This window comes from Sceloporus undulatus, chromosome 2 (genome assembly GCF_019175285.1).
Source record: "Sceloporus undulatus isolate JIND9_A2432 ecotype Alabama chromosome 2, SceUnd_v1.1, whole genome shotgun sequence".
NCBI classification, from domain to species: domain Eukaryota; kingdom Metazoa; phylum Chordata; class Lepidosauria; order Squamata; family Phrynosomatidae; genus Sceloporus; species Sceloporus undulatus.
In genome coordinates this window covers 30,657,408-30,679,003 of record NC_056523.1, presented here as the reverse complement: position 1 = coordinate 30,679,003, position 21,596 = coordinate 30,657,408, and the positions used below count along the sequence as shown (strand labels likewise).

Sequence of the window (21,596 nt, the reverse complement as noted above, 5' to 3'; positions counted from 1 at the left end):
TCTTGCCTGCCTCTCCCCATGGATCGAGGCAGCAAACAACATTAACATACCACATCAGTTAAAATACGCATCAATTTACAAGGACATACATACAGCTTAAAAGGACAAGATATACACATATTAAAACAATCCATATTTAAAAGTCATCATTTAAAATTCACAATTTAAAAATCATCTGGGTAAGCCTGCCAGAAGAGTCAGGTCTTTAATGCTGTTTTGAATTCAGATAGTGCATTCAGCTGTCATATCTCTTCTGGTTTATGGTAAACCAAGCATAGGGTTTTCTTGGCAAGAGGAAGTTTGTCACTGATGTCCTCTCAGACTTGTCCAAGGTCATCCAGGGTGTTCTGATAGCTGGGTGGGGATTCAGACCCATATTTCCCAGAGCCCTGGTCCAACACTCAATCACTGGCTCCTGTATATTTCTGCACTATTCTCCACAATAATGTTGCCAGGGTCTCCAAAATAAATTATCAAAACAAGGAACAGTTCTGAAACATTTTCTAATTAGCTTAAATTAATATTGTCACAAATTTGGGAGTAAAGGAATGCTGTGATAGTGATAAAAGAGAATAAGTGGGAAAGACAGAATAAATAAGAGCTGGTGGCAAGAGAATGTTGGGAAGTCTTTCTGGGGTCCCCATGTGGCCCTCTGGTGCTCCTTGGGCTGTCATGTCACTTTCCCATTTCTTCTTCCCATTGTTGTTTTTGGCCCTGCTGATCACTGCAATTCTGTCCTTGGGTTGAAAAATGTTAGGATAAACTAGGTAGATTTGTAAATCAGTATACTGTTCCTTGGCCATTTTACTTCTGTTTGCTGGCCCCGTACCAGAAATGGCACCCTTTCCCAAACAGCAATATCAAAGCCAATATAATAATCTATAGCACATTCTTTTCTTTCAGCCACTGCAGATCAGTCTTACAAACACAGTCATCCTTTGATTTAAGTCCATGAGACATTGCTGTCCACATGAAATGGGGCATTTTTACCAATATGACTTGCTCCTAGCTCTCAGTGCTGAAAAGGGATGTGTATACTTTGGAAGAACATTATCTTTTGCTTTTGACATCACAAACAAATCTTCAACTGCTTATTTCTGCAAACACTTTGTTTCATTTTGATTTGGCATCCCTTGGAAACATTTCCTGTGAAAGCTTGTTTCCAGATTACAGTCTGCAGTTCATATGCTCCCTGGCTTTAGACCGTAGAGAAACCCCAAGATATCCAAGCCATCATTAAATTACAATATATCCCCTCACAATCTGAGTGTGTGGTATGAGTAGATAAGGGTAGCAAAAGCATAATGCAAAGAGAAAGGACTAGATCCCTTTCTCACCCAGTACTTTAGCCAGAGCTTAGAGAAGTTACTTTTTTGGAATACAGTTTCCAAAAATGACAATTCTGGGAGTTGCAGTCCAAAAAATGAAGACATCAGACTTCATTTATCTGGGTCCTTCCAGATGTATTGGTCCATAGCCCTCATTAGCATTAACTACGATAGAAGTTGTAGGCTAAAAAAATATTTGAATAGACCTGAGAAAAGCTGTAATATACTCACCTGCTCAAAAATTTTCTTTGTTGGCAGATAATAAAAGTGTTGGGTGGTGGATATGTTTTAAAAAGTTTATGTTTAAAGATATATTTAAAAAACAAACACACTTAATTTGAGCATCTGTAACCTAACACTTGAATTTCTTTTTTCCCCCAGTGCTCTGTGACATGCGGCAAAGGCTACAAGCAAAGGCTGGTTTCCTGCAGTGAAATTTACACAGGGAAAGATCATTATGAGTATGGTTATCAGAACACAGTCAACTGCCCAGGCACACAACCACCCAATGTGCAATCATGCTATCTAGGCGAGTGCCCAGTTTTGGCATCGTGGAGAGTTGGAAATTGGGGAAGTGTATGTTCCTAATCTTTTTATTAAAACTATTCATTATTAACTTTAATATGTGCCCTACTCTATCCTAAGAATTCAAAGGCCATGATCCAAGATTATGATGGTGGAAGGTAAGGCTCCAGCAACATACTTATAGGAAGTAGCAGATGGGCACTTTTTCACAACAAGAACAGCTGGGAGATTGTTGACCACAGTTTTGTCTTCCTGGCCACTGATACTGTTGGATCACGAGCAGTAAAAACACCTTGCTACAGTCTGCCCACCCTTGTCATAAACAAATAAGATTGTGAAAGAGCTGCGTTCACCACTGTACCTTGCTTTCTTACATTTCTCTTTCTTATCTGTAGATTGCCCCACAAACCAGCCCCTCACTTAATTTTCCACCTAGTATCTCCTAATATATTGACCAATGCACAGTAATGGCAGCAACATTCTTTGCCTGCGGCAAAGACTTAATCTTACTGTACTTGCTCACCAGACACAGAACCTAAAATTTGCCTTTCCCTGCTGTATCTGCATTAACTTCGGGTGGCTTAGAAAATTTTTGCTCACAGCATACAAGTCATACAAACAGTTGCTATAACTATTCCCATCCATAATGAGGGTCAATGGAAACTTTTAGCAACAAATGAAGGAAGATAAACTGTTGGGACCAAAATTTATTTAGAGCAAAGTGGTCCTTCGTGTGGTCTTTTGTTGCTTGGAGCATTGGAATTTCTGTACTGAAAAAAATAAAATACCGCTGACATAAATCCTACTTTCAGTGTCACAGACAAATTTTACTTTCCTTTTAACTCAGTTGGAATGCCTCTGGTGTTTGTGTGGAGTTCAGAAGGATCTAATCTTACTGTGACCAATTGTTTGTATTGCTTGGGTACAAAAATAAAATCCAACCCATATGAACTTCAGAAAATACCTTTTTCTGACAGAACTTGAGTGAATTTCATAATTGTAAAATAGATTTTTGCCTGGCTCCATGCATTATTCAGCATAGTTTTTGTGTTGCTGTTGTTGTACATCTTTATGTGTGGGGTAAAAAGTAAGACCTCTACACTGAAATAGTGGAGCAACCATCTGCAACAATGTTTTGCTTGTAATGCTCCTTCTTTTCTTTAAGTAATTATTACTGCTTTGGATATAGAAGTCACCTTCAGATCTGAATGAATTCCTAGTACCCAAACAACTAGGAAGAATGTGCTCTTCCAGCTGTTCATGGATAATAACTCCCCATGTTCCTCTACATTGTCTGATTGGCTTGGACTGTTGGGGGGATTTAGACTGCCCCTAAGGGGTGGCCTGCAGCCCCCCCCCAGCACCAGATCGGGGCCACAAAAACTACATGTCACAGCCCCGATCTCTCCTTTTTGCACCCCAGAAAGGGTGCCATAGCCGCTGGCATGCAGCTTTTCCATGCTTCTTTGTTGCTGCGTCATGTAGACATAGTGCAAGAGGAGTGCCGTGACACTGTGCGCTATGTGGTGCAGCACACGGTGTCATGCCAGCCTGGGGTCGGAGGTGTCATGTGAACACCATGCTCCGACTCTGCTCCCAGGCGGGCCTTAATGCCTGGGCTGTACAGCCCCTTACTTTCTAGTAATGTCTGGAGTACCTAGGATTCAGATGACAAACATTACGCTGTTTTCCACCTGAATCCTAGGTACTCCAGATGTTGAGTTTTCTCACTGAGAAATGGGGAATAATGTTATGGCTCCACTGGCCAGGATACTCCAGGGGCAGCCCTGAGTATCATGGTCCTGGAGCCCAAGCGGTTTGGTTGCTGCAGCCTCCCTCAGGAGCAAAGACAGGTGGCTTTCAGGGCAATCTGTCAAGCCCAAGAGCTAGCAAAGTCTGACTGTGCTGGAAGGTGTGTAAACAGTGTAACTCTACTTTTTTAATTTCCCTTAGTCCCTGCTGAGTCTTATCTCCACCTTTCAGGAAAGATCATTAAATTCCCTTCTTATCAACCACAGGAAAATGAGAATTTACTAATCTCCATTAATGTCAACAAAGATTCATCCATCAGATGTGCAATGAGTTCTTATTGGCCTCAAGCCCATTAGGGTTTTATGATCACATTAGGGTTTAACGATAATCTCAACCTCTCTGTACCACCAGATTCTCGGGCTTGTTTGGTGGGGGGAAAGGAACAAGGCCTTCTTGGTGTCTGCTCCCAGACTTTGGAACTCCCACACCAGGGAAGCCAGGATGGACCCATCCTTGCTGTCCTTCCAGTGACAGGTTAAAATGTTCTTATGTTTCCAGGTCTTTACAAAATGGTGAGGCTGGGGTCTTTATGCTGTGTGGTGCTTGTTTTGAACAGTCTTTTTTTTTTTAGGGTCTGCATATAGTTTTTGTTTTTATTCTTTTTAATGCATAATATTTTGATTGTTGTAATATATGATTGTTTAATTGTATATTTCATACCTTCATTTGACTTTTGTAATGTGTTTAATCTGTATTGTTTTAATATGTTGTTAGCTGCCTTGATTCCCATTATTGGGAGAAAGGCAGGATATAATAATAATAATAATAATAATAATAATAACTGGCATGTAAATGAAGCAAATGAAGATTTCATGAAATATATATTTCGGTTTCTTCTCTGTATTCTTCTCTGTTTTCTATTTTCTTTGTACACACTTTCTCTCTTAGGCTGCAACTACACTGCAGAAATAATGCAAGTTGACACTACTTTAACTGCCATAGCTCAGTGTTGTGGTACCAGGGCTTACAAAGGAGGGTAAATGTCTCCCAAAACTACAGTTCCCAGGATTCTGTGGCATTGAGCCATGGCAGTTAAAGTGGTGTCAACCTGGATTATTTCGACAGTGCAAATGAAGTCACATGGGAATCAAAGTCCCTTTGTTTCAGTGTAGGTGGCTTTATATCCAAAACTAGCTGATAACTGCTATTCTGACATAGGCTCCTGATTTTTCATTCTACATAGAATGCTTATTTCCTTAGTATGCAGTCTTCAGGGATTTAAATTTTGCAAAACACACACCAAAAATAGCACTCAGCCTGTAACATCCTCATTGCCATTTATTTCTGTTAAGGTTTACTTATTATTATTATTATTATTGTGATTATTGTTTTATTAGCCTGATAACCAACTGAATTTTGTTTCCTTTGTTTTTCCAGTGTTCAGTGAGTTGTGGAATTGGGATAATGCACCGGTCGGTTCAGTGTCTTACAAACAATGACCAGCCAAGTACTTTGTGCCTTGAAGATCTGAAACCTGAAGAAAGAAGGGCATGCCACAATATTCATGACTGTAAGGACCTTTGCAAATGATTTTAATAATAATATATAATAATAATAATAATAATAATAATAATAATAATAATAATAATAGCATTATAGAATCTTGAAGCTGGAAGGGGCTGCAAGGGACCTCCAGTCCAACCCCCTGCCATGCAGGAATACACAACTACAGTTGCCCATCCCACCTCTGTTTAAAGACCTCCAAAGACAGAGAGTTGTTCCCCCCACAAGGCAGTATATTCCATTGTTGAGTAATTTCAGTAAAGGGGAAGGGGATCAGGTCCAGCAGTTCTCTCCCTCTGAGCCTGGACCATGGCAGATGGACTGGAGGGAGGGCTCTCCTTCCTTTAGGCCAGGCCTGATGGACCTGGCAAGCCTTTCTCCCCCTCTGAGGTTTGATGACGTCAGATAGCAAAGGGAGGGCTCATCTTCTTATTCTAGGCCAGCCTGATGTAGCTGGCAGGCCTTTCTCTCCCTCTCAGCTGGATGATATCAGATGGCAGAGAGGGCTCATCTTCTTACTCTATGTATGCCTAAAGGAGGCCCCAGGCATATGTTGGCATTTGCATTCTTTTAACCAAGGTGGGTTTTGATGCTGATAAAGGGAGGAGACAACTTTCAGGGAAGGAAATAATGGTTAAAAATGGAAAGCATAACAAAATATCAGGACATTACCAAAAAGAGAGAATCAACCCTTTATGGTATTCTCATTTCTTCCCTACCCCTCCATTTTGCCAAGCTGCTTCAAGTTTCTGTGCCAGAGTGATGCATCACAAAGCTATTCATGTTCTCAAATAATGTTTAAAAGAAGTTTAAATGTGTAAATGGCACAAAATGATGCAGACACAGGAAAGTGAGAGGTACATGAGTAGGACAAAGCTTGGAAAATTTCATTATTATTTTTTTTACTGCAACTTCCAGTATCTCCCAGCTAGGCTTTAGCCTCCAATGATGCATTGGCTCCCTCCCCATGATACTGCAGGCCTTATCCAGCATGGATTATAGACTCTCTGTAACTATTCTACACTAAGAAAGAAGATTCACATTTTCTAGCTGAAATTCATTTGAATAGGAAGGGGACACCTTCCTTTCAGCTCTTTCCCCTGACAGAGTCTTTCTTGCCTCCCTAATATCCCTTTCCCCAATTAACTTCAGAAACACTAGCTCCAGCAGTTCAGAAAGCTTTATTCAGAAAACTAAAATTGTTCACAACATAACAATATTGTCAGGACTGAGGCATTTCTGGTTACAGAGTATATTAAAAGCACATAGCAGTTCAAACATTTTCATGCACTCATCTTCCTCTTCCAACCAAAACATTCCTTTTTCCAGGATTGCCCCTCCTTGCTCCATACCAAGTGATCCCATCAAATTGACCTTGACAGTTTAAAGCACATACTTCCTTTATTCACATCTGTTTATGTGCTAAGTTCATGAAATATAAGCATTCATTTTACCCAGCATCACCATTTGTGCAGCATAACCCATCATCCAGCATTACCAGGCATATTTCAAATAAATATCCATCAAACATGGCAGCACCTATGATCCTGACAAGCTTCCTATTTAACTTCCTGTTTTTCTGAAGATGGCAAAGAGAGACATGTACTCTAACACATTCTAACTATCCAATTTGCTAAAGTATATTTTTTACCTTTAGAATTATTGAGGAATTGAGTGACTTAGGAGAAATTGCTAGGAAATTCCAGCAAATCATTAACTTAATGAGTTAATTCCTAGTCAATCAAGTAGTTTTAAGTACTTTGAAGATGTCAAATTATATATTTTAATGAAAGAATTAGGGGGTTGCATTGTGGAATTTTGATTTTTTTTTAAAAAAATGTTGCTGGTTCCTTCTTGTGCTACTTAATTCTTCTTCTTTTTTAATTTTAGGTGAATTACCAACAAACTGCAAAGAAGTAAAACAGCTCAAAGTCATCAGTGAGGATGGAGAATATTACCTTAATGTTAAAGGAAGGCTCTTAAAGGTTTGTTTCATAAAACTCTCAAGTAGCATTTAACTATGGTCAGATAACTGTAAATATTTGCATATCCACTATGCATTTCCATAAAATGTCTGCCATGGTGTTGTTGCTTATTCCATCTTCTGAGCATTAGACAGGATATTCCACATTATGCAATGTCGTCATTATAAATTCCTAGTTCAGTCTTTGATTTCTAGCCTTTGGAGGGGAAAAGTGAAACTTCGCTATACGTCTGTGAGAGAGAGATTATTCCTTGAGTTTTAATTATGTGCTTGCACCATTGACATCCATTTGTATTCTTTATTTTTTTTTCCAAAAATCATAAATCATAATTTTTTTTCTTTGTGACTTGTGCCTTTGTATTTTCCATCTTTTGATTTCTTAGTCATATACTTAGCAGAGTGTGTTAGATGTTTGATAGAATTGTGGTGTATTTCCTTCAGATATATTGTGCTGGCATGGAATCTGACAGACCAAAAGAGTATGTGACTCTAGTGAAGGGCGAAGCAGAGAATTTCTCAGAAGTCTACAGCTACAGGTAAGAACGCACGCCGCTCCATATTTGATGTTACTCAGTTTTCTGTTCCTGGTGTTATTATTTGTTGTCATGAGTAGAAAAAGGGCTTTCTTTTGATTCAGATTACATAACCCAACTGAATGTCCATACAATGGAAGCAGAAGAGAAGATTGCCAGTGTAGGAAAGATTACACAGCAGCTGGCTTTACTACCTTCAGCAAAGTAAGGCTGGACCTGAATGCTATGCAAATAATAAGTGAGTAACAACAAGCCTTTTACCATATGAATACTTTTTGGTGCATGGGTGGGAGGGGGGCTACAGTTTTAAAATGGAGTAATTAGCAAGTGATGTCTTTGCATTGGCTGGATTAAAAAATTATGGTACACTAACTTGAAAACCACAGTACAGTGGGCCCTCCACATTCACTGGGGTTAGGGGCACAGGACCCCTGTGAAAGCGGGAAAACTGAAAATAAAAAAACACTATTTTTTTAACCTGGAAAAAAATCTCTCTAGGAATCTCTAGGTCCTCCAGCACAACTCTGTGTTCAACATCTGCCAGAAATTGACCATAGAATCACGCTGGAGGACCTATAAATGCTTACAGAAGTGTTTTCTCTAGACATCTTTAGGTCCTGCAGTGCAACTCTGTGGCCAACATCCAGCAGAGTCTCACTGGAGGACCTAGAAATAATATATTAATCAAGTCCCTGAATAATCAAATCCGCAAAAGTCAAAGCTGCAAATGTGGAGGGCTGACTGTAGTTTTTCTCTAGGTAAGTTACAAAAAGGAACAAGAACGCTTGTTTGCTGGTGTTTGCTCCACATTCTTTCACCCTACTTCACATTGAGCTTAAGGTATTTCTTCAGGAAAGGTTTCTCCCTTCACAGTTCAAATGCAATAGAACGTTATACCACAAACATGCCCCTGCAAATCCTGTTTCCCATGTCACCCCATTTTGTCCAATGGTACAATAATACATTCTTCAAGTAAAAGGTATGTGGTCTCCCCACAGCTTCTTTTTAGATTCAAGCTCTGCTGGAAAGCAGAAGAGAAATGCAGCAACAACGTGTGGCATGTTTCACCCTTTAGCTTATATTTGTTTCAGCCAGAGTTCAGTCTAGATACTGTTCCTCTTGAAATACTGCCGAGAGGTGGCAGTGGGATTTGAGTTAAGACAAACAGAATTAGGCTGCAGATCTTTACACAGCATAGGGCCAATCCAAAGCCTGTTTATACCATCCCCAAACCAATTTGAAAAGAAGCACACTTCTGCTCTACTTCCACAAAAATCCTAATATTTCAAACATGATGCAAAACATAATGGAAAAAAATAGAAGCTAGATCTGAGGTGAAGTGAGAGAAATATCAGCAAAAATACTCTTGAGCATGTTTCTTCTGTAAAAATAATGGGAGTGGGGGACTAACAGGTTAGTCCCTTATATATTTAAGATGTGTCTAATCTTAAAGGTTTCCCACCAAATCATCTCTCACTTTTAATATATCTAAACATCATTCTGAATTGCACACTTAATTGTCAGTCTTATTATTCAGAGAGCCCCTCAGTGGGTTTATATAATAAATGTATAAAGGCAGGTGGGCTACATTAAAAATAATACATTTTTAATTTCATTTTTCTTCCTGCTGTTTCACAGCAACTGATTTACAGTTTGCACAGACACGTGATGGACGACCTGTTCCTTTTGCCACTGCTGGGGATTGTTACAGTGCAGCAAAGTGCCCACAGGTATCTCAAAAATAATGTTTCCCAAACCATGGATCCATTGTTACAGTCCAGCATTACATGTGTTTTTTCTTGATCAAAAGCAGTCATACTCTGACTACTGTTGTAGTCTGCCCTTCCCAATCTAATGCTTCCTTTTTTCAGCATTATATGTGCATTCTCCTCTAACAACAATAGTCAGGCAATTTTTTAATGTAACTCATATTCTTCAAAAGCATTCTCAGAGCAGTAAACAAAACAATCAGTTTTTTAAAACAGTCATCTGACATCACTTTGAGAAACAGGAGACTATTAAAAGGAGGTTCTTATACATTAGAGCCATCAGAATAAAATATATAATTTTAAAATTCAGGGAAAATAAAAAGACGTTCTTTTTTTCTCTGGAATATCAAAAAGTTGTTGCTCGGTAAGCCTCTGGGGGAAAGGAATTCTAAATGCAGTGGATGAGCAAAGAGCCAGGGCTAGCTGGTCATTTTGCATGATTAAGAGACTCAGTGGAGAGGCTGTAAAAACAGTTTAAGGAATTGGGTAATTACAAGTGGTAGCAAGTAGTCTTTGAGCTACACTGATCTTACATCCTTATGTTTTTAGATTCAGAGAGCAGCGGATGAGAGACCCATTCTTTTAATATATGAAATTAAATTAGAATGCTTGAAGTTCTATTTAACAACAAAAAGTTAGGAAGGAAGAAAATATGTCTCTTCAGCTGGTCAAATGTGAAAAAGAGCTGGTTAGTTTTCTCTGAGCACCTGCAGAACATGAAACACAGGAGATTGTTAGGCAAAGGACAAGAATGCCCTCAGCTGGCAGTCTACTGCAAAGCAGCTTTTCTCCAGAAAACTGGAAATGAGAAGAAATACTTAATCTCACTCCTGCTGTGATTTGTACAGTATGTGCTAATCGCTATGAGGGTTTGGAACAATCGAAAACATTGCCGGGGAGATCTTGTTAGAATAATGACTCTGTGCCTTCTTGTTACACAGGGGCTTGCAGCAACAGAGAATAACATTTTTCAGAATCAGGTTTTCTTTCGTTTTGTGTGTGTGTGAGAGAGAGTGTGTGTGTGTTTTATTGTTCAGCAATCATTTTAGAAAACATTTATAATGCATCTATTTTTCTTTTCCTTTCCTTTCATTTCTTTTCAAGGGTCGCTTTAGCATCAGCCTCTCTGGAACTGGTCTATCAGTAACACAAGCATCAAAATGGCTTTCCCAGGGGAATTATGCTGTTTCAGAAATTATAAAATCACCAGTAAGGAAAACTTTGCAATGTGCATTCCAAACACTGAAAATTACTTATTTCTTGCCACACAGCTAATTGTGCCACCTCCTGTCTTGTAGGGGAGGAGGAGAAATCAACCAACCTCTTGAAATCGAATGTAAGGCATATGAAGTGCAAAGCATAGTCTATAATGGGTGGATTTGGAGAAACAGATTGGAGTAAATTCAACTTGATCTGTATTATTGCAATTAATTAGTGGGTCTGCTTAACCGTGAAGCTAAAAACACTGAGCACAGTGGTGCAGACACTTCTTTAATTAGTTGTCTGAGTCCTCAGGAAGTGTGCAGTTGGGAGCCTGCTCTAACAGTGCTACTGAGCATAATAAAATACTAAGGAGATTACTTCTTCAAGGGCCTCTGGTTCTTGAGCTTAAAGTGAGCCTCCCTCTCTCCTATCTTGATTCTGCATGGGTCCAGGCACTTGCAGGCACACTGTAAGTCTTTTCTTTAACATAGTTGGGCTAGATGCAGTTGTATATAATACATGGGTAGTACCTCTCAGCCTCAAAATGCAGTAAAATTAAAAAAAAAACAGATTGGAGTAAAAGTCAATGTTTTAAATACATATTTACCCTTACAGTGTCCACTGTCTTAAGCAAGGTTTAAGAACTGTAACCATCTTGAGATATCTGGGAAGCTGAGGCAGCAAATATAGGGTGAAGGGCAAGGTAAAAGACTTCCACAGAAAGAAACATCATAGAGCATCTTGTTAGAGCAAGGACATTCTCAATGTATAATCTTGTTCTTGAACCTTGGTTCTCAGAACCCCTTTGAATATACCAAAGCAATGTATATAAAAATTGGACCTGATTTTTACTGTGCCACATACTAGAATTCATACTTAAGTCCAGGTGTATACATAAGGTATCATGCATAAGTCTAGGTGTATTCCGTACCAAAATATAAACGGTACAGAGTATCTGTGTACTTACTTTGCAGTGATTAGTTTGCTGCACCAGGCAGAACACCTCAAACCACAGACCTTTTGGCAAGCTTGATCTGCTGACAATTTTAGCTGTCACCATTGAAAATAAAGAAGCCAGGACAGTGAAAAATAAAAGCCATTTTAGACTCAATCTTAAAATGGACAGTGCAGAAGAAAACTATTACTGGTAAATCTAAAGTAGCTGAAAAGAATCAGTGCTGAGCACAGAAGAGCAAGAATGAAAACAGACCTCCCGGAAGGTGCGGCTTGCCACCATGCCTTTGAATGCCGGTTCAAGGCCGCAGCAACCGCAGGTCACTACCCTGATCTGTTTTTCTGGGGCAAAAATAAGTGGCAAAATGCCACTTTGGGGAGGGGGAGAAAAGCCAGCTTTTTGCCAGCACAAAAAGGAGCTGCTGTTTGCCACTTCTTTTTCAGCTGGCAAAAAGGCTGATGGGGGCTGCTGCATTTGGTTGCTGAGGCCTCAGTCCAGCTTTGTCAGGGGCAGTCTGTTTCACCCCTTACTCAGAAGTATATTCCATTGTGTTTAATAGGACTTCTTCCTTAGTCATTGTGTAGTATTGCACCTCATTTCCACGCCATAATGTTGCTCAGATATAAATGTATATATTTGTTGTGAAAGAGTGCATTTACTGTCTTCTGAATAATTTCTTTCTTTCTTTAACTTATAGGATGGCACCAAAGTAATAGGGAAATGTGGTGGTTACTGTGGAAAATGTACGCCATCATCTGGAACTGGCCTCGATGTCCAAGTGTTTTAGCAATGGTAAGTTCTGATTGGTGGATTTTACTAGTATAAAAGCACTGACGTATCAGTGAAAGGGAAAAAAACTGATTATCAGAAATATATTTAGTTATAATTAAGTCCCATTCATTTCAATGAAACTTCATTCCAGGTAAGCAGGCTTTGGATCACAACTTCGCAGCCTAAAACTATAGTGCACCGAGCCAGCAATTTGGCTGGTGCAGTTGAATCTAATGAACTCAGTTATAGCACAGAGGCATAACTGGCTAGAGCCCCAAACTTATTGCAGTTGGACAACAGCCACCAAAATTTTAATACTATCCATGCAGAGAAAAAAATGTAATTTATTCTGTATTGTGGCAACTGGAATAAAAAAGAATGCTGAAGCTGGAAAGATTTTTCCTCAAAAGAAAAAAAAATCTGGCACACCACCCCTTTGGGTGGCTTCTTGCATTAGCTGTATTGTAGCATTTCCACTGCTAATGTAACTGCTAATATCTGAAAGACGCATCTGTCCTCTCCCTCAGTCAGTCTTCCCATGAGATAAAATCTTCTCAGGAGGCTTTCCTCAAAGTACTTTTCCTACATGTTGGCCATCATCCTATTAATAAGGTATGTTCACCTTATGCTCGGATATGGATCTGTTTGGGTGTAGCGGAGATTGGTATTTTCTTCCTTCCTCCACAATGTCCAAAGCCTTGATTTGCCATTATGCTGCTGTAGTCCCCCACCCACCTTGGCTATCCTATTGCTTAGTGGAGAGGAGAGAGGATCACGGATGCTCCTATATGTCTGCATAGCCAGACACAAAGCAAAGGTATCATCCACTAAGACCTCTGGAACAACTCTTGGCAGAAGATGTTTTATGTTTGTGACTAGCTATGGAGAAATAGAAGATGTTCATACCAGTGCTTTACTGCTGGTAAAACGCCAGTAAAACGTTTAGGAAGCGCATGTGTGTGAAAGCCTGACACGCTTCCTAAATGTCAGAGAATCGTCCCCTTGTCTCCAGCATCTCTGAATCTTTTGGGGAGCAGTCATGCAATTTTTCCACTCATGGGAAATGACTGCTCCCTGAATTATTCATGGATGTTGGAGGAGAGGGGACAATTCCCTGACGTTTAGAAAGTGTGTCAGGCTTTCACACACACATGCTTCCTAAATGTTTTACAAATGTTTTACCAGTGCTTACCCCACAGTAAACACTGGTATTAAAATCTTCATAGCTTGAGGTTTCTACTATCTGCTACCCACACTCTCTACCAGTAAAGGAAAAGCTGTGGGGGCAAATAGATTATCACAGTGCAATGTTGAGTCCTGCGTGGTGGTGACAGAGGAGCCATAGCAGACTTCCACATGCAAAACTGTTATTTTTGCTAGACCATGTAGAATCTCAGCCATTATATGTCAACAAGAAAAAGAACCTGCTCTGTTATGTTGCCCTATTTGTGGAACTCTTCTCTCCGCAGAACTGTCACTAGCAACTACTTTGTTGTCTTTTGGGACTAAGTTAAAACTCTTTCTCCTCCTGTCTCAGCATATTAGTGTTCAGTTTATGTTTGATTATGTTTTATTGTCTGTTTGGACTCTATTATCTTGCTTTTATTGGATTTTGGATTATATGACCGTTAGGTTTCTTTCCCATGTATCGTTGTATGAATGACAGTTTTAATATCTTTTAATAAATAACAAAAAAGAATGAAAGTGATAAGTGGAGGAGGATCTGCTTTGTATAAATCTATAAAATATATCAGTTATAACAGTTGTTGTCATTGTTATTTAGCTGCCATAGAAGCAGTGGCTGAAGTCCTTTCACATGAAAGTCTTTGGACTGCATCATGGACACAACACAAAAGTCCCATACCAATTGGAAGTGTGTTCACATAGAAGTTATGTGTGATGGCAACCATCCCACAATTTTGGTTGTTCCAGACTATGACACCCAGATTTTGGGAACAGTAGATAATTCCTTGAGCATACCAAATGGTACAGTGTGAATCCATGTAGGATTCCTTTCAAAGCATACACAGCCAAAGGGAAATGCCTTAGATAGAATTTCATGATAGAAGGACTTAGCCTTGAGGATATTACTATTCCAGTACAAAGATTATTAAAAAAAAAGGGGGGGGGGAGGATTGCCTTAGATTAATATGTATAAGGAAGAAGGAGGAATCAGTGCTCTTTTGTATCCTGTGCCCATTCCTTGATGCACAGGTGGCTGCCCCTATAAACGGATGAAGTGTGCCTGTTCCTTTTTAACTTATCGGTGCCACTGAAACTTGAGATGAGAATTCTGCATTATGTTTTTAATTCCCAGGAGTTCTGAATGCCGGGAGCTGAAGCAAGACAGATGAAGGATAACGAAGCAATACCTCTGGCCTTCCACTTTTGTACTTCTTCCTCTTTGTGTGTATCTGAATATGTGTATGGGATGCATGCGTGTCTGTGCTTGTTTGCATGTGTGTGTGTGTGTGTGTGTGTGTGTGCGTGCGTGTGTGCGTGCGTGCATGTGTCATGTATATTCTTAATGTTGTAAAGTATAATATTTATGTCTGGAATTATTTATTTTTGATTTAATATTTTTGTACGTAAAATGTTTATATTAAGGCTGCTTATCCTGTGTTTTTTATTATAATTTTTTAAATCCTGCAGTCACACCACTGCATTTTACGTACTCTACATTATATGTAGCATTATGACAAAAGTGATACTTTTATTGTCACTATACTCAATTGTTTACCTTTGATCAGTAACTTTTCTTCATTGTTACAGGCTGCACTGATCTTTGTAAGGTGCTAAATGGTTTTCATTAGGTATTTTTGGCATTTTAGAAAAAAAAATTTAAAAGGAGAGAGAGAATATGATGATGTTTTTTAAAATGTGCAAGTCCATCAGTGTTATGCAGGGACTCAGTGAAAACACACTACGATGACATGGCTTTATCAAATAGTTGTGAATTAGGATTTGATTGTTTTTGTTTTGTTTTTATTTGTTTTGTTTTGTTTTTTTAAAAAAGGGAAACAACCTCTTTTGGCCAGTGTATTAACAAGCACTGGCTTGGTGCTAGCATGATAATATTTATTAAAATACTTTGTTACAAGCTAAATCCTGTGCCACGTTACACAGCAATGGAAGATGAATAAATTTGGGTAAATTGAGAGCACAGCCAAATATTAGCCAAGGTTTTGCACTGGATAGCAGGACATAAAGTTCTACTCATGCAGAAGTATGGCCTGTCCCCCTCTCACCTTCCACAGTCGTCACCTTCCTGCCACAAGGCTCCTGTCATCTGAGAACTCCCAGGTGTCCCCCAGAGTCCATATCTTTGTAGTTGTTGTATGGCCAGCTATAAGAGCATAGCCGGTCTTTCCACCACCCTGTCAATGTGTGCCACTACATGGCTGTATCAGGGTGCCACTGGAGGAAGGTGAGTTTTGAGGGGGAAGAGGGGACTTGGTATGAGGGACGTATGGAAGTCTTCCCTTTGCAGTGGCCAAAAACAAAGCAAAACTGACTCGTGCTAGTAGAGTATGTCACTAACAGGATCTCAGCCCTCAAATGTAGAACAGTGATTTTTTAAAAAAAACTGTATTCAAGGGAATCTTAGTGTTCTTCAGAAGTTCATGCATAAATTTATTCCCCCAAAGAAAATATCATGGCGTAGCAGTAGGGTTCATTAATCTTGTGATTCCATAAGTTTATTGTTTGCAGTTAAGAATATGTTCCAAAAACTCTCTGTAAGACACAGGGGGTCTGAAAGAAGAAAGTCTGAAAACCACTGGTTTTAAGGGTCAAGTACATTGTGACTGGAGGTTGCCAATCAGTGCTAGATTTAACTCCTCACTCTGTTGTAACTGAAACTGATTCAGAGGGGGGAAAATCATAGTTTTATTTATTTATTTACTTAGGCCTAATAAACAAATGTATTTCCTGAAAATTATATTAATTTCATAGCACGCCTTCATTTCATCCATAATAGCAGCCCTGCAGGGTAGCTGTGCCAGTCTGTTGCAGCAGAAATAGCAGAGGCACATGAAGGACTAACCAGCTTTACTTGGCATAGGCTTTCATGGAGTCCAGCTCTCTTAATTCAGTGCAAAGCTTATGTCTTTTGGAATTATTCCTTCACTACCCAGAATGAGGCAGGAACCACATGTTCTTCAATTCTTGCTGAAGACTCCAAACCCCCTTGTGCTATGTTATTCTTTCTAGCCAAGCCCATGAATCAGATTTGGAAAGATTAGCACCTCAGAAAAGAAAATGTACCAAGTACACACAGAGAGACTGAATAATGTGTAAATTTACAGTACAGATTAACAGAAGAATAAACTAGTAACCCATAGCTAACTATTGAGTTGTGTGTGGATTGATCCTGCATCTCCCAAGAGATAAATAATACAGCACTCATTCTCTGGTCAGTACAGAGAGGAAATCCATTTCATTTGGGACTTACTCAAGCCCAATATCCATATTTTTGAGTGGGATGGTTGCCAGCTACTGTGAAACTGCTGCCTGCAGTACCAGAGTCCCAAAAGCTTAATGAATATGGATGGACTACTCCATTCTGCTGCTCCACAAATTTCATTTAGTGATGCATTAACTGAAAATGCCATAGTAGCAGCAATCAATCTAGCTGAATGCACCAGGATTTTACATCGCCACTTTAACTTTTTAGACTCCTACACTGGAAACATACAGCTCCTTAGCTGTCTTGCCAAAGTAGACTTCAGTGTAACCTATCCAGTGGTGGATTTCATGTCCTGTGCATCTGTTTTATTATATAGCATCTGTTTTATTCTAGCAGTGATGCTAGTTCTTCTCTGTGTGATGTTTCAGATTAAGTCAGAAAAGAGGCAAGTGAAATTCTTGTGATAGGTAAAAATGGTACGTCCAGTTTTAAAACTACTTATCTCTTGGTAAAAGAGCACAAGAGCTGTCTAACAGATAGTGCTGAAATTTCAGAGACTTACTAGCAATAACCTCAGTCAGAAAAGTACTTTCAGATAAAATAGCCTTGATGGTTATTGTCCTTATAAGAGGAAAAGTTTCCATCAGCACAATGTGAAAACGCCATGATGGAGATCTCTTGGCAAGCATAATAATGTTGCTCCCCTCAAAAACCATTCACCATGGTGTAGTGGTTTGAATGTTGTACTACAACTCTGGAGACCAGGGTTCAAATATTCACTTGGCCATTGGATGGCCTTAGGCAAATCACACTCGCTCACAGACAAATGCAAAGAAAAAAACCCTCTGAACAAATCTTGCCAAGAAAACCACATGATAGGGTTCCCTCAGGGTTGCCATAAGTCAGAAATGACTTGAAGGCACACAACAACAATGCAGATGTGAAGACAGCAAGTCTTGTCTTCTTATTTAATCACCAGTGACACAGGGTTGCTATCTAACATTTTAATGTATTCAATCTCAGACCTAAATCTAGTCCAGTTTAAAGGAAAGAGAGAATGTATTTTATGCCTGGTGACAAATTACTCACAGAATTATCTCATGCCAGTGAATGAAAGCTTTCTATGATACTTTATCCACTCTTTTGATGAAGTGATGCCTTGACAATGTTATCATATTCATTACTTCTTCTAAGACTCCTAAAGTCTGGCTAGCTGTCCACTCAGCCTCCATGCAGCTGAAAGAAACCTTGCAGAGGCATGATCACAGACTGAACCTTGATCTGCCCTAAAAGGAAGAAACCATGGGACATCAATTATCTAAGTTAAAATTTCTGAAAACTACAACCTACAAGAATATTTTGCTATCAGGATTATTATTATTATTATTAACCTTTATTTATAAAGCGCTGTAAATTTACACAGCGCTGTACATAAATTTTTTAATCAGACGGTGAGATTGCTTCTCCTCTCTTTGCTTTCCTTAACACTTTTGCTATTACTAGTTTAGGAATATGCCAGGCAATAGCAGACTTTGAGGTCATGGCAAAATCAGCACTATGTTCCTCAAGTCATGCACACCATTCGATGGTAATGAGGCCATTTGTAATTTTCTCTGGATGCCTACTTGCCAACATCAATTTGAAAAACATCATTTGGATCTGTCTGAATATTTTGTAGTGTAAAATCTGTTGTCCTAGGTGGATTAGATGTCTGCCAAGGAAAGCTTATGCCAATTAAAATGTGTTAGTCTTTAGGGTTTGTTAATCTTTAAGGTTCCACAGGATTTGAAACAGAATTGCAAAATCATTTTGTCATACAAACCCACAAACAAAGATTCTAAAACAAATGTGGGGGGGGGGGGAATCAAGGCCAGTCTATGAACTTCTGTTTCCCTAGAAACACACAGATATAAAACATCAACAACTTGTAAATGTAAAGGAGACATTTAATAAACATAGGTTTCATTTTAAATTATATTGTAATATTATTAATAATAATATTAATTTGAAAGAAAATTTAAACTACTGTATATACTCATGTATAAGTCTAGAAATTTTAGTCAAAAAATTGATCCTCCCTCCCCCAAATCTGGTTTGACTTATCCACGGGTCAGTGTAAGTACTGTACTGCAACTTGTTATCAAAAAAATTATTTGTGAGCTGCCTTGGGACCCTTTCGGGAGAAAGGCAAATAGAAATCAAATAAATAAATAAATAGTAACCATCTCCTTCTCTGAGTAGAGCGTTGAAAGGCAAGAGTTTAATCCCTCCCAGGAGCACATAAAAGAAGCACCAAACAACACCACTTCTGACCTTTTTGAATGCCTGGGTTGGAAAATGACAGCAATGGCAGTTCTTTGGCACTTCCCTCAAAGGATATTCCTCATGGATATCAAAATCTGTGGATGCTCAAAGCCCATTAAATACAATGGTGTAGTAAAATGGTGTCTCTCAGATAAAATGGCAAAATCAAGATTTATCTTATGCAATTTATATTTTTCTGAATATTTTCAAGCCATGGATAAAAAAAAATCCATGGATATGAAGGGCCAGCTGTACCTTCGACTTATCCATGGGTCATATCAAAACCATAATTTTAGCTCCAAAAACTTGCCCTTGACCTACACATGAGGTCAGTATATTATAGTCAAGTATATATGGTATGTGCCCCCATTCACTGTGTAATTGCATATCAGTGTTCTGAAATTATGTAGTGCTGCAGTTCAGTAACAGAGCCCATTCCTGGTCTTCATAAAACCCTAGTAGATCTACTAGGGAACATAGATGGGAATGTGTCTGACACAGAGAACGTTGGCGAGTCAGAGCAGACAATGCTGGGCCAGGTGAAACTGTGGTCTTAGTTTAAGCCATATTCTTATGTCTCTAGGCCAGAGACATTAAGATAATTTGAATAACTCTGTAGAAAAAAATCATACTTTCATGGTTTGGAGTATGATTTCTCCACTTCAAGGGATCTCAGCATGAGCTTTCCAGAACTGCTGCTAATCAAAGTAGACAATACTAGGCTAGATTATATAAGGCAGTTTCATATGTTCACTCTTATTATCTGAAAATCTCATCTAAACATTTTTGCTTTCTGCCACCCAGATGAATTAGGTGCATTCAATTGGCTTCACAGGTATTGTTTTCTGCATAAATTATCCCTGCTTAGATCTCAAAAGAGCTGAACATCTGAATCAAGTATCTGAGGCAGTCTAAGAGGTTCAGATATAGATATAGATAGATATAGATATTTAAATGCACATATAAGGATTGTGCACTTTCTTTACAAAATGCCAAAAATACCACTTCAAAGTACATTCTGTAAGAACCATGTTTAAGGAAGAGCTTTTTTAAAAAAAGTTATTGCCACTCATCCTTTTAAAAATTGTGTAAGGAAAGAGGAAAATTGCACTATAAGCATTAGGACATAAACAATGGTGCTTAATTGATGCTTAGAATATTGCAATTTGCTTTTTGTTTTCAGTAATGAAGTGACTAAGTATTTATGCTAAAAATATTATTTTTTAAAAAGCTGTACTTGCCTTTATATCAATAGTATCATAATGACTATCTGCAGTTAAAAAAGAAGCCTTAAAATTATGAAATGTAAAGAAATGATTGTTAGATACTAATTTTTAGTGTGACTGATGGGTTGTTGTTGTTGCTTTGCAAAAGGAGGACTATGTAAAGTACATGTATCAATATTGTACTCTTCTACCAATGCCATTATTTTTATGAAACTAAATAACTTTTGCAAGCACTTTCGATAGCCTGCTTTCTTTTCTTTCTTTTTTTTTTGGACCATCCCCCCCCCAAAAAAGAGAGCGAGAGATTACAAAATGTGTTTCTGTGGTCTTCCTTTGTTTACCATCATCATGCGTCATTGCCTATGTGGTGTCCTACAACCAAGACATAATGTACACATGCGTTTAAATAAAATTTGGATTTTTTTAAAATGAGGATATTGTCTAGTCTTTTGGAGATGCATCCATTCACACTGTCAATAACTGCCCTTTCCCCACACAGTTCAGTCAACCAGCCTTCTGTATTTGAAACAGCAAGAATTTTATTCCAGTAACTGGGTGTTAGCAGGAAGACGTTTGCAGACAGAACTGCCATCATCCACAAAGATTGGCATAAAATTAACCATGTCCCGCCCTAACATTTCATGGTCTTTGATTAGATCACATATTAAAACATATCTACCCTTCCAACCATGTTTGTCCAGTCTGCCCGGCCCCCTCATACACTTTCAGTTTTACCTCTCCTTTCCGTGTCTCATGAGAAAGTCCTGACGATAGAAAACCTCCCCTCAACATCTGCAGATTCTTGTGCCAGAACAACAATCTCCCCTTTGAACCACTACTAAGTGTAAACCAGCACTGCCTCCCAATATTCCCCAGCAATAAAAGTTATACACTCTAATACTCCCATAATACTACATTAACCAATACAACAAATTAACACAATATATACACACAATTATGTCAAATTTGGTTAGATTCCAACACACAAGGAAGATTTCTAAAAAGACAAGTAACACTGGATCAAGAGCCAGAATGATGTAGAGGTTTGACTCAGATGATAGGAGACTAGGATTCAAATTCCTGCTGGGCCATGAAAATCTCTCAGCCTCAGAGGAAAGTAAGAAAAACCTTCTCAGCTTCAGAGGAAAACCTAAGACAGTTAACCAACAAAAGAATACATAAACATCTTGGAAACTATTTTTTTCTTAAGAGAGGAAATAAGGAATCATAAGGGGGGGGGGGACAGGGATTGTCTTTACAAGTAAGAAAAATGGA

At 38.8% G+C, this 21,596-nt stretch overlaps 1 protein-coding gene across 6 annotated transcripts in view; it reads left to right on the top strand.

The window, feature by feature from the left end:
• ADAMTS9 (ADAM metallopeptidase with thrombospondin type 1 motif 9) overlaps positions 1 to 19,296 on the top strand; it is a 179,550-nt gene extending 160,254 nt beyond the window's left edge. For 4 of the 6 annotated variants that reach the window (XM_042449998.1, XM_042449999.1, XM_042449997.1 and 1 more), the window contains 9 exons: positions 1,710 to 1,904; positions 5,043 to 5,175; positions 7,059 to 7,153; positions 7,594 to 7,688; positions 7,790 to 7,923; positions 9,324 to 9,415; positions 10,559 to 10,663; positions 12,310 to 12,404; positions 14,701 to 19,296. In XM_042449998.1, the coding sequence (XP_042305932.1) occupies positions 1,710 to 1,904; positions 5,043 to 5,175; positions 7,059 to 7,153; positions 7,594 to 7,688; positions 7,790 to 7,923; positions 9,324 to 9,415; positions 10,559 to 10,663; positions 12,310 to 12,399 (939 nt within the window). In that variant the 3' untranslated portion in view covers positions 12,400 to 12,404; positions 14,701 to 19,296. Of the gene's footprint in view, positions 1 to 1,709; positions 1,905 to 5,042; positions 5,176 to 7,058; positions 7,154 to 7,593; positions 7,689 to 7,771; positions 7,924 to 9,323; positions 9,416 to 10,558; positions 10,664 to 12,309; positions 12,405 to 14,700 lie in introns of those variants that run through there. The other 2 variants (XM_042450000.1, XR_006101997.1) reach the window with 2 other exon arrangements.
• Positions 19,297 to 21,596: the final 2,300 nt, after the last annotated feature.